General features: G+C 31.8%; 1 protein-coding gene across 4 annotated transcripts in view; it reads right to left on the minus strand.

The window, feature by feature from the left end:
- Positions 1 to 13,967, minus strand: part of Sos1 (SOS Ras/Rac guanine nucleotide exchange factor 1) — a 169,332-nt gene that overhangs the window by 83,329 nt on the left and 72,036 nt on the right. For all 4 annotated transcript variants that reach the window (XM_071601517.1, XM_071601516.1, XM_071601515.1 and 1 more), the window contains exons 9-10: positions 8,096 to 8,223; positions 6,648 to 7,303 (exon numbers count right to left, since the gene is read on the minus strand). In XM_071601517.1, coding sequence (XP_071457618.1) covers positions 6,648 to 7,303; positions 8,096 to 8,223 — 784 coding nt within the window. The remainder of the gene's footprint in view (positions 1 to 6,647; positions 7,304 to 8,095; positions 8,224 to 13,967) is intronic.

Here is a 13,967-nt window from a genome sequence, read left to right on the forward strand (position 1 = left end):
TTTTATTTACTTATATGCGGTGCTGAGGATCGTACCCAGTGCCTCACACATGCTAGGCAAGTGCTCTACCACTGAGTCCCAGCCTCAGCCCCTAAAGTAGATTTTTATAATAAGAAAACAATGACTATTTTTAAAGGCAAACAAATTTAAAATAGATTTTTCATCCTCTTAACCCAAACCATTTAAAAACAGTCTTTTCATCTTAAACCATTTTAGTACTTTAGTAACTGATGATATGCCTCAGTGCCACACCACTCAGATGGGATCATGGCAATTCCTAATGACTGTTATGTAATGTTCTCAAAGAGTTTTCACCTAATTTATTTCATATGATTTCTATAAGCTCAGTAAGACAGGTGAGAGAAGTAACTAGGATTTATACAAAGTCACACAGTAGAGTGGCAAAACTGAAACCAGAACCTTGGTTATGTGATTCCTGATTTGGTGTTCTTTTCTACCATAATTATGTAAACTATAACTATAAGCCTTCTTCTAGATTTTAGGAAGCAGCAGCTGTACCTTCCTGTACACTGCGTTCAGAAGAGGAGTTTCTTGGGCTGATAGTGAAATAAACACTTCCACAATCATCACTGTTGTAGTAGTTTAAGTGACTCAAGTTTAAGTTGTTTTTAGCTTGATTGGAAGTAAGAGCAAGCAATCTTGTGAATCAGAAAAAAATAGCAGAAACCAAAAATAAACAAAAAAAAATAGCAAAAATTTAAGTACTTTAAATGCTACCTATATTCCCAGGCTTGTGTAATTTAGACTTTATTTTTAGTCTAAAGCAATGAAAAGTCTAATGAATGAAAAATTTATTTGAGAGGCCATGGCCTATATTTGAAACTCTACACGAAAAAGCATACATATTCCAGAAACTATTTTTATTTCTATTGCACTTATTTCTCTATTTCAGTGACTGCATCATATACCACGCCACATTAACTACTAAAGACCTTTATCTTAGTGATGATGTAAAGATCAAAAAATATCCATCAATAAGGACAGATTATATAATTTTTGAAGAAAACAAAGTACCTACTTCCATTCATCAGGCAATGATAAAAGTTAAGGCATATTGCTAGTTGGTTGTGGGGTAGCAGTTATCTACTTATATTCTAAAATGATATTTCAGATACTGATGGAAGGCAAATACATAAAAATACAAAGGCCAACCTGCATTTGGCTTTGAAACATAAGTATGAACAAATATTCATAGAGGAAATAAAAAGCAGCCTATTTTGATATTTTCCTCTGATTATCACTCAGTAGAGACAATTCCACAAATTTCATGCTCAAACATGACCCCTAATGGATTTCAACATAAGCAACAAAAAATAAATTTGTCCATTTTTTTCCTGCCTCATCATCAGTAATACTACTCTTCCACTTGACTTTCAAACCTTGCATTGAGATTTCCATCATGTTCACTAGTTTCTGTGCTTTCCCCTCTCAGTATAACCTCTCTATACATACCTGCCAATTCCACTTTGAAATCCCTGGTCTATATCTAGATAATTTCAAACATAAGCTGCGGTTGTTATTTTCTGCTGGCCTTCTAGCTGTCTTTGTTTTATTTTACTGCACAATTCTTTAAAATCCTACAAACTCAGAATATACCTACATTAGTGTTCAGAACATACACATGAGATTTGAGGTGATAAATCCAATTCTTCTTGTGTACTTATTTTGATTGATATTTGACTTTTATTTGGCAAGGTCAATGTGATTTATGAAATATTTATTACATTAAAAGCTATTTATATGAAGAATACCCCTCCCCCATCCACCATAGCTCAACACTGTTAATCAGGATGTCTGTTCATGTGATAATACTCCCTTTAATACAGCCATTTAAAAGCTACAAGAAACAATAAGCTTCTCAGCAAGGATTTATAAACAATCACTCTTGAATTCCTTAAAAAAGGAAACAGACGCTATGCTGACGCACAAACCCTTAAAAAAAAAAATCAGAGGGCTTAAAAATAGAACACCACTGCCCTATAGATCAAAAATCATTCAAAAGATTTTTAAAAAGTTAAGCACCCAAACTGAGCTTACATAAGACACAAACTCAAAAATCTTCATTAGATTTTTATGTTTAGCACTTTATATATGAATGCATAATATAGCAGTAAATATTAAGTTTTTTAAATCCTATCTTCTGTAAAAGTGAAGTTCACAATGCAAGAGAACACCCTTTTCTCACACTTCAATATGAAAAACTTTTATTTTCCATATAATGTCAGTTCTGAATCACAATGCTTACCTGAAGGTCATCTCATTTTTCTAAAATAGACTACTAAACTGGATATTCCACCACCATCTTTTTCTCTACCCATATTGTTTTAGGTCTCAATAATTAATTCATATTTTACTGTCCACAACAACTCTGTGAAGTGACTCTTCCTAGTTTCCTTTTGTGTTTGCTTATTCTAGGTAAGAAAATAGTCTCTTCATACCATTGTCAGATTGAGAATGATTCACCCCACTGGGTAATTCTTACTCCTATTCCACCCTGCCAGTATTTGGACTGAATCTCAAAGCTCTGATATAGTTAATGATTTACTGTATGTCCAGAAACATTGAGATGAGAGACAAGCTATAAATTAGATTCTGTATCAGATCCTGTTGCAATCCTTTCCATGAATCATACATTTTCTAATTCTCCTAAAGTTTCTTTTTTCAGAAAAATTTCCTTTTACAGAACAAGCTATACCAATAGACTAAAGTCTGACTGGATTTTTTGAAAAAACAGAGTGATGATAATGATCTAACTATACAACTATGCTTTACAATGGCAGTTTGCCTATAGTTAGAACCTATCTTTACCTATTTCAATCAGAAAAAAAGTTACACTGACTGTATCTCCATAGTAGACCCATGTTTGCCCAGAAATGAACAAGCATTTATATCATTAGCATTTCAAACCAAGCAATTCCCTTTATTTTTACTAACACAATCTAATAAAGAAAAACTTAACCTTGTATGAATCTTTGTAATAGGTAGAAAGTATGTTGAGTCAAGAAACCTAATTTTTAGACCTTCTTATGCAATTACCTGATAATATGGTTTCTAGAAAACCATATAACCTTCAGGAGCCATGAGTTTTTGTCTATAAAATGAGGGCTTGGACAACACTCCTTACATTAGTAATCTATAGCTCCCTTTTGTAAATTATTGTTAAAACACTTGAGGAATCAAGTTAGCTAAAGCTATAGTTAAGTCTGAATTAAGCAAGGTTAAATCAATTTCTCTTCTGTTTTTTATGACAATGTCTGACTAAACTATAATAATCTAAAAGATGTCTGTAGGTGGTATCTTATAGAATTAGTTATTAAATTCCTCATGAATTCTATTCAATGTCTTTTTAAATAATTCTATATAATAAAAATATGCAAATTAAATTTTAGCTTTCCTTCAGTGTAAGCCACAATCTGTACTGTGTGTTCACCAATAAAAATACCTATTAGCCAACTAACCAAACCAAAAATCCGTTTTTTTCTTTGGGGAAGCCGAAGAAAGGTAAAAGAAAAGTAGACCAGTTGTTCTTAAGACAAATAACTGGAAAAAAAAGTCCATTTCAGCTAGAAGGGATCTTGAAAATAACTGCTTTCTTATTTTACAAGTTAACTCTCTTAGAAGTACATTCTGGGGGCTAGGGATATAGCTCAGTTGGTAGAGTACTTGCCTCACATGCACAAGGCCCTGGGTTCAATCCCCAGCACACACCAGTAAATAAATAAATAAATAAATAAATAAATAAATAAATAAATAAATAAATAAATAAATAAATAAAACATTAAAAAAAAAAAAAAAAAAAAGAAGTACATTCTGTATCACCAGTAATAAGATCAGTAAACAAGTCTTACAGAATAGCTCAAAAAAGCTAATAATTAACAATAATTGTGTATACTACAACTCATGAAAGCTGCTGGTGGATTCCAGTTACATTAGTAATAACATTTATGACATAAAGCTTTCAATTACATTTCAAAATAAGAATGAAAAAAAAATGTCAAAATTAGCCCCAACACTTCTAAAACTAGCTGACATTTGATTTTTCAAGAAATTGCTGAGAGGAATCTCTCTCTCTCTTTTTTTTTTAATTTAACTGTTTTAAACTTCAATACTTTGGCAAAGTTCTACAAATTTAGAAATTTAAATATAATAAGAAGAAAAACTATGCAAAATATTCGATTCAAAAGCTAAAAATTAATAAAGTAACTAATAACACCATGACAAAAGTGCTATAACCAACAACTTTGGCTAGCATTGTACACATTCAGGAATGAAGACTGACAGAAAAAGTATCAGCTTGTTCAAGTTAAGTTTGCTTTATAGTATGCTCATTCAAAAAATAAAGCACAGTTCCCCATAAAAGAAATATTTAATTGCAGTTCTGCAACTGCTTATGAAATATCAGAAATTAATTCTGTGAAAAAAATCAGTTTAAAGAACAATTTTTATAATTAACAATCAAGTTTTATAGAAACAATTAGATTAGAAAATTTGGAATTTAAAAGTATTTTCCAACCACAATCCCAACCACTGACTTGTGATAAGAAACACCAGGAATGCTTTAGCTGTTTCCACTTATATTGCTTGATAGGAAAACAAATTAAAAATTCTGTCCTTACAGAGAAAAAAAATTAAGTATTAATTTTACTCTAAATAGTCTAAGAATCCCACTCCCCCCAAAAAAAACATTTAGGATAAAATGAATATTTAGTTTAAAAATGTTATTCTGGATCATAAAGTATAATATAAAAGGTTAATGAACATTAACTAATTAGGTAGATCATAATAACTACTGAAAATTGTTACCTCATAACTAATTTTTAATATAAACATTAGGAAACTTGTTTAATTTCCTGTGCTATTAAAATTTTTTAATAAAATTTTTGGATCAGCAAAATGATCCAATGACTACAGAAATTTTTAGGAGAAAAATTACCCAAAAAACTGAAATCCCACACTATTTTTCTCTTACTACATTCAACATATGTCTCAGCTACTGCCTACTACTACCAAATGGTATGTGTTCAGAGAACCCAAACTGCTTATAAAACTAACCTATGGAAAATACTATTATTTTACTATGGAAAAAATTAGCTAAAGGACTACCAGTGAGAGGCCAAATAAAAACTGAAACCAAATCAAGCAAACATTGGCTAATTTATCCCCGAGAGATACGGAGATAATGAACAGATTGTATTTATGAATAAAGTGATTCTGACCACTGATAAAAATATTATTTTAACTTAATTTCACTCCTTGTAATGTGGTTCTGATTGTAGTTAATAAATTGAACAGATTAACATTGTTGAATGCTCTTCATTCATTTGATAAATATAATGGATATATTTAAACGCTTAATTTAACTGGTATTATAATAATTTCCAAAGAGAACTGAGAATCCAATAGGCTAACTTTAAAAATGGAAGAAAAATTTCCCTAGAAACATACATCTAGAAATAGGAAAAAGAAGTTAGAGCACTTGCCTAGCATGTGCCAGGCCCTAGGTTCAATCTCTAGTCTCCATCCCCAACCCCATTACAAGAAGAAATGGGGACGGAAGTTAACTTTAACATTTAACAATTTAAGAATAGCATTTATGTTATTGAGTTACATTTGATTTTAAATCATTTATAATTTATAATAATCACTTTATAATAAAAAGCTTTTGAAAACAGTTTACATTTATATTTTTGCAAAGTTTTCCACATGTGGTATTATTTCATTTACTATTCCCACCAACATACCAAGGTAGCTATTTGATGTTGATTTTTGAGATTAAAAAATCAAGTTTCTGTGACATTAAGGGACTATGAAAAAGTCAAGTTTCCAAGTCTCAGTTCAGTGCTCTAATACTCACAACATACAAAATTTTACAATTATAAAACTTCTTAGTATGTGGAGAAATTGAAGGCTGAAGAACAGATGATCATGTTGTTTCATTAGAAGAAATGAAATTACAAACAATCATTATATATTTATTCCTTACCTCTCAGACATAATATTTGATTCTGCCTATACTAATCTTCCTATTGTTATCTGGGCAGGTTTATCTCTAAGAATTTCCCTGTTAAGATGAAACTGTTTTCTAAAAATAGCATTAGTTATTTTTAAAAAAGGGGGAAAAATGCTGAAAATACTTAAATGGAATTGCTAAATTTAATAGATTTAGGAATGGGAATTATGAAAAAGCAATGCTGGGGATATTTTTACTACTAGCACAGTTCTGGTGATATATGCATATTATAATTTCTACTTATTTTACGCTCAGCAATAGAAGTAATAGAAAGAAAGAAAAAAGAGATAAAGGAATATATAGCTTTTAGACTCCAATGATAATTTATTATTAAGTTTAATGTTTCTTCTGCTTTCTAACTGGATAAGTTTAATTAAGGGACTCATTTTCTCATCTGTAACTCTCTGTAAGGTTTAAAATAATGTATATAAATGTGGTAGAAAATATAAAAATTCAAGGAAATATAAGTGGTGGTTTTAGTCAAAGAAAATGATCTCTGAGAATGCAGAGATTTTAGATCGTTAGTTTGTTTTCTATTTTAGGCACAATAACCTACACAGCAGACAGTCAGCTAGAAGCAGTAAAACAAAATAACAAACAACTTCACATTTCTTACCTGCATACATATGGTATGTAAGTCTCTCTATAAGTTTAATAACAGTTCCTGCTTTAATAATTGGAATTCCAGCCTTAGGTTGCATGTTCTCTTCAAATATAATATTCTCTTCAGAGTCAGGCTCTGCAAATCTATACACATCAGCGCTAGGCAGCCTCATCTGCTCTTCCTTCTCTTCTTGTAGCATTGTTACATCAAGCATCCTTTCCAGTGTACTCCGGTACTGCAAAGATATCAATGCTGCCATCCAATTGTTTTTCTCTTCAGCTGACTTGGCAGAAAATATAACACTATTTTCATCTTTTAGAATTATTTCAAAAGCATGCTTGTATTCACTGGTGTCATCTTTATCATTAATTTGTACCTTTCGCATAAAAAACTTTTCTTTCAGACGATATTCTGCATTGCTAGCACCAGGAAGTCTTGGCTGCCCATGATTTGATTTACAGCAAATCATTAAACCATCAAAGAGAAATATGTGTCTCTCATGTTTGGCTCCTACACGTGTAAGAGTTCCTTCCATTATAAACTCATTGCAACTCTGTCCGATGTCTTTTCCCTCCCAACCATCAATATTCTTCTGAATCTCGTTCATTTTCTTGATTGCTAGTTGTTTTCCCTTCATTTGCTGACTATAAAACCGACATGCAGATTCACTGGGATAAAGGAAAAGACATTATTAGTGCACAGATGACAAAGAATCTACAGTTCATGTAAATAAGGGATAGGGTAAAAGTACATTTTCAAAAGTCACACTGATAAGGTGTTTACTAATTCCTCAAATATATTAGTGGTACACAACTACACAATTTTGGAAACTAAAACAACACAGAAAAAATTTTCAGTGCTCTAAAAAGAACAATGACTATTGACAAAATTCAACCATACAGATTCAGCTACAGTATGATTATTTCTATCTTGGCTACTAAATATTTAGAATGCAAACATTAAAAAGTAGCCCAACATAGTGAAAAAAAAAGTAATTTAAGAGATTAAAATAAATTATTTACAAGTGTTTAAATGGACAAGACCCAAAGTTAGAAACACATAGCACATATTATAATTAGGAAAGTGGAAGTAATGTTATCTGAATTAATGCTTTGAGTTATATAATCCCTAAAATAAAGGGCATTACTAATTTTACTTTGACAGAACAATGATGCTGACATAAATCTACCCAATACATTTTGCTCTATCTCTCCTTTAGCTTACCAGTTGATTTTCAGGAGGTCTTGTCTGGGAGTATGAAAGGAAAATGCACAAATATGAAAGGTTTTTCAAACAATAACAAATTCTCCTGGCTTTGATGTCACTTCCTCTGAAAGACCAAGCTTGTCACTAAAACTATTTTCTTCATTGTTTACTTGAGGAGGGAACTGGGATCCCTGAATTTACACCACAATATTCAGGGTGAAAAGGAGGATACTTTAAAAAGTGAGAATATTCACCTCAGCCTTCGTTTTGCAAGACTTTTAGAACATATTTTTTCCATACCACTTTGAACATTAAGCAAAGCTGTTATTGCTTGTTTCAAACATTCTTTGTCTTCTTGATCTTCACTCTTTTCTTCTAACTGCTGTAAAGCCAAAAAGATAAATCTGAACCAGAACAGTTTTAGACAGAATAATAAAGCCATTTAAGAATTAAAAATAACAATGGCTGGGGATATAGCTCAGTTGGTAGAGTGCTTGCCTCCCATGCACAAGGCCCTGGGTTCAATCCCCACCACCACAAAAAAAAAAAAAAAAAAAAAAAAAGAATTAAAAATAACATTCATTCAATGCTTCCTACCATATATATATATATATATATATATATATATATATATATATTTTTTAATTAGCTAGCACATACTACTACTACTGTAATAATTTGGTATCCACATCCTATTGCTATTGCAGTGAGCTCACATATATTTTTTAAGAAGTGATCTTCTTCACTGTGTATTAGTATCAGAATTAACATGCAACCAAGTTTTCCATATTAAAGCATAAAACAAGGGGACCAATGTTAAAAAATGGATTATTCCTGTGATAAGCAATAATGTGTTTTTTTTTTTTATTGCCCATTACTGAAGAAATAAGGGGCATAAACTGTCTTTTTAACTACTGCAGGACTTAGCACAGCACCCGGCACATAGATGAGGTTTCTTTCTTTCTTTCTTTTTTTTTTTAAGTGTGGAATTTGGACTTAGGTTCTATTCCTATGTTACTGTTGTAGAGTATTACAATGATAATGAAGATGAATACACAGAAGGATGCAGTATAGTGGAGAGGAACTTCAAACACAAAACCTAGAATCAAAACAAAAAAAACTTTTTTTGGAGGAGGTGCCCAGGCTGGCCTTGAACTCCTGGGCTCAAGCAATCCTCCCTCTAAGCAGGATTGGACTACAGGTACACACCACATAAAGTTCCTAGGATCAGATTTTGACTCTATTTCTGTGTGACTTGGGGCACGGTTCTTGATCCTTGAGCCTCATTTTTCTTCTCCCAAATGAGACTTATACAAAGCCTGCTGTGCCTCCTTTATGGGGATAATATTAAAAAATCAAAGCACTTTGCAAACAGTAACACTTAAGTGTAAGTTGATTTCTTTGCAGTTCTACTACAGAATTAGCAACAACTTCATTGTCATAAAAAATCGTTAGTATCAACATTAAGATATTGAGTAAAGCTAGGAATATTTATGAAACTCTATTAGTGGCAAATATCGTATGTATGCCAGAGAGAAACCTTTACTTCTTAAATAACCAATTATCAATACAATAAGGTAGTTTTAACTTAAGCAAGCAATTAACAGAAGTATGAGTGACAATAAGTGATAGTAGTTTAGTAAACTTCTAAACCAGTTTCTGGCTACCAAAAAAGAAAAACTTACATCATCATCATTACTACATCAGCACTTGAAGAATTTTTGTCACAAGGTCAACACATTCCTTTTTGCTTCAATTGATAAAAATTAGTTACATACACATACACACACACTCACACTAATGACTTGTGAAAAGTAAACAGATATCTTAATGTCCCAAATCATTTTTATAGAAGCTTAAAATGTTTTAATGTTATTCACAAGTAATGTTACATAATAATGTTCATCTAGTACAATAATTTTATTATAAAGAGAATGTAGTATCTATGTAATACTGAGCTTTTATTATCCAAATTTCTTATATTCATTAAAAATTTGCCATACTTTCCACCAGAGGCATAATCTGCATTTAAAAACATATTCAGTCATGTTAAAGAAAAATCTATACATGATATTTCCCAATAGAAAAGGGATAATAAAAATATATTTTCCAAAATCAGGTATCTTTTACTTTTACTACTGCTCTTCACTATGGCCAGTTAAAGAAAGCTTGTGGCCAGACGTACATAAAGAAAGATTCTAGGTTTTTACTTAGTGGACATAACTAGTAGGCTGAAGTTTGGATTCTGTGTTATCCTCAAAATAGTTTCCATCCCTATCATTCTAATCTATTTGCCTATTAACATGGCAGAATTTTTGGAAACAAAATGTTAGCATCAACATTATCAAGTTTAGGCTTCAAACACAGTAGGTAATGTAAAAAAAGGCAATTTAATAAAGGCACTACTAAAGAATGAATTATATTATTGAATTAGGAATTTATGCAGTAAAGGCTAGAGATATTCAAGTCAATAAGATATAAGACAATTTTTCAGCCTTAAAGATTTGGCATTAGTAGCAAAATACTGAGCCTTTGATATTTAGTCTTTGATGTTTTTATATTACTCATTTGGGCAGACGTGTCTAATGTCATGCAGAATCCTAATACAAATGAAAAGAATTATGAAAGAAAAATCCATTTAGACATGTGCATTGTTTTCTAAAAAGTCTCAAGTTTCTCAGCCATTTAACTACAGTGGTATCTCAAAAATATTGTTAAACCCAAAGTATATATTCATAAAACCTTTCTATGAATAATTTTAAAATATCATTTTTACTTTCATAACATTAGACAAACATCTAAAATAAATTTTGGTGTAATAAATGACCTTTGTTTAAGCATGTTACTTCTTTTATTTGACAGCTAATTTGAACTGGCCACTCATGCAGAATTCAAACTAACTACCATCAAAGGGGCAGCTTATAGTCGCTACAGAAACAAAGCAATACAATTAGTATGTAAATGAGGCTCAATAAGGCAACATCCTCTTTTACCAAAGTGATACTCAATGCCATGCTTTCCATGGGTGCCCATTTAATAACATTGTGCAATAGCAGCAATTTAATTTTACAAATACAGTTTATTTAGATATTTTTTAAAAATCCAAATTCTAAGATTATATTGCCATACATGAGATTGTATTTAATCTCATCTGCGGAATCATATTCTAAAGTACTATGAACTAATATGTTCTACAGAGATGATAAAAATTATCTTTTCACAGGATAGGAGACACTTTTTACCAGTGACTACTTTTTTTGGCTCCTTAGAAATAAGTAGAGGGTTGTGTACAATATAAACTATAATGTACCAATAAAAAATGTGGGGAAAAAAAGTGCATATCCAGGAAAAAAAAAAGAGTTGGGAGCAGTAATCAATATGGTATAGTGTATGTAGAATAAGCATATTCAATATGCACAGTCTATGTCCCAGGAAACCCTGGAAGATAAATGTTATCAAACTTAAGGAGCTGTTAAAGGAAAAAAAAAAATATTAGCAATGGTATTCAGGAGAAGAATAATACTCAAGACTGTTTCAGACATAAAATAAATTGTTGTAGCTGGGTGAGGTGGCACACGCTAGTAATTGCAGCACCTCAGGAGGCTGAGGCAGGAGGATCACAGGGTCAAAGTAAGCCTCAGCAATTTGGTGAGGCCTAAGTAACTTAGTGAAACCCTATCTCTAAATAAAAAATAAAAATGAGCTGGGATGTAACTCAGTGGTTAAGCACCCCTGGGTTCAATCCCTACCACCCCCTCCCCAAATTGTACCTGATGTATATTATGAATTAAATTCATCAACAAACACAGGATGCCTTCCCTTTGTTTAAAAAATATGCAAATTCATGCTTTTATTTCTAGAAAGTTAGTTTCTAGAAATTAGTTCTAAATTATTTTCAACATGACATTACATAAAATGACACCATTTACTTGATGACATAGACAGGCAAAATTAGAACCCAAGATTCTTAATTTTCAGTCCAAAGACCTTTTCACTATAGTAGTCAAATAACTGAAATGATTTTGAAAAACGTATTTAGAAAATAGAATCTTTGCAGATGTAATCAATTTGCAATGAAGTCATGCTGGAATAGGGTAAGCTCTAAATCCTGTTCTTGATAAAAGAAAGGGAAATTTGGATGCTGACACGGAGAATGTGAGGTTGTAAAGAACTTGTTATAAAGATGGAGACAAAGATTGATTGTTATCTATAAGCCAAGGAATACTGTGGATTTCTGGAATTCACCAGAAGCTAGGAAGAAACAGCATGGATTCTTCCCTAGTTCCTTTAGAACTAGGCCTTGCCCACACTCTGATTTCAGACTTACAGCCTCCAGAACTGTGAAAGAACAAATTTCTGTTGTCTTTAAGCCACTCTGTGATATTTTTCTATGGCAGCCTTAAGAAACTAAGACATTAAAGAATATACAGCAATATAGATTTCAACCTGATTCTCAAAATAAAGAAAACCTACTTTTTTTCTAGGTTATATGGACTCAGCATACTAGAAAAGAATAGGGTAATTCTCTAGGAAATTAATTAGTTCAAAGTCATCTTGGACAGTTTTTTCCTAATGTTTGCCTTGGTATATCTTGGGGAGATAAAAGAAACAACAACAAAAAAATAATTTTGTTGAACCAAATTCTACTGATTTCCTAACCTTCAAAACACAATGTAGTTTTCAAAAATTCATAAAAGAAGTTTTCTGCTTCATAAAATATTAACTTTAATTCTTTCAAACTAATCAAAGAATGAGTCCAAAGTCTTGACCGCTAATTTTAACCACTGAAAGAAAGAGTATTTTCTTTTTCAGTTTCAGTAACATTAAAGTCTTATGCTAATTTTCTTAATTTATTTTTAATAAGGAAAATTGTATATACTTATGAGGTAACAATGTGAAGCTTTGATATGCGTATACATTTAGAACGGCAAAAGCAAGATATTTAACATATGCATTACCAAATATACTTTTATTTGTGATGAGAATACCTAAACCTACTTTCCTCTCTTAACAATATATTGTATACTGTTGAAAACTGCTATTAACTTCAGTCATCATGATATACAACAGATCTTTTAAATTTATTCCTTGAACTAAAATTTCTTGTCCTTGACAAACATCTGAATCCTCTTTCCACCCAGCCTTAGAACTGTTTTACTGTTTATATGAAGTTCAAAAGTCTTATACTGTTAACAGCTAGACTTTATCTTTTGAACTTGTAAAGTTCACTTCCCCAAGTAAAGGTAATTAGATAAATTTTACAGTTAACCTTCTTTTAAAATATAATACATTTATAAGAATTCTAAGAAAAACATATATATTTGCATTCGTTTTTTAACAAGAATTTACTGAAAGTATAAATACCAGACACTGTGCTAGGCATGAGAATTCAAAGATAATAGAGTGTGGTTTCATTCCTCACAGAACACAGTCAGACAACAAACATGGAACAAGTTCTACAAAGAGTTGTGAACAGAGTAAGGAGTTCGGTGAAAGGATTAGCCTAGGGAACCAAGGGAAACTTGATAGAGGAACCAACTCTAGAACTGTTTGAATTTCCCAGATGAAAAAAAAGGTTAGAAGAAGATGAATTACAAGTAAATGAGTGGGAAAGGACATGCAAATGAATGGAACCCTGAACAGATTTGGCATATTTACAGCTGCTAAGTGATTCTTTATGGCTAAAGCAGAAGGTGGGTAGAATAGAGTACTGAGAGATGAAGTTGGAGAGATAGCTGCAACAAAGCTAAATAATTTAGACTTTGTTACAGGTGACAGAGAACCAACAGCATGTTTCAATCTGGGAGTTCCAGGAGGTACAAAGTCCACGTAAGGAAGGTACCACCTTGGTCTAGGCAAGACATGCTGAGGGCTTAATAAGGCATTGTCAGTGAGAAGGTACACAACAGGCTGGATTCCAGGGTCATTTCTGAAGTCAAATCATGAGGATCTGCTAATAAGGAAAAGAGAAAAACCAAGGATGTTGTGTTGGCTTCTGATGAAGGGGCCTGAGCTGATCAACAAAGATAGGAAATAAAGGAAAAAGTATAGATTTGGGAAGACAGGAAAGAACAGACATGGTGAAAGAAAAATGTTAAGTTTAACATATCTTCAGGATAAGAAGAA

Source organism: Marmota flaviventris, chromosome 14 (assembly GCF_047511675.1).
Source record: "Marmota flaviventris isolate mMarFla1 chromosome 14, mMarFla1.hap1, whole genome shotgun sequence".
Lineage (NCBI taxonomy): Eukaryota > Metazoa > Chordata > Mammalia > Rodentia > Sciuridae > Marmota > Marmota flaviventris.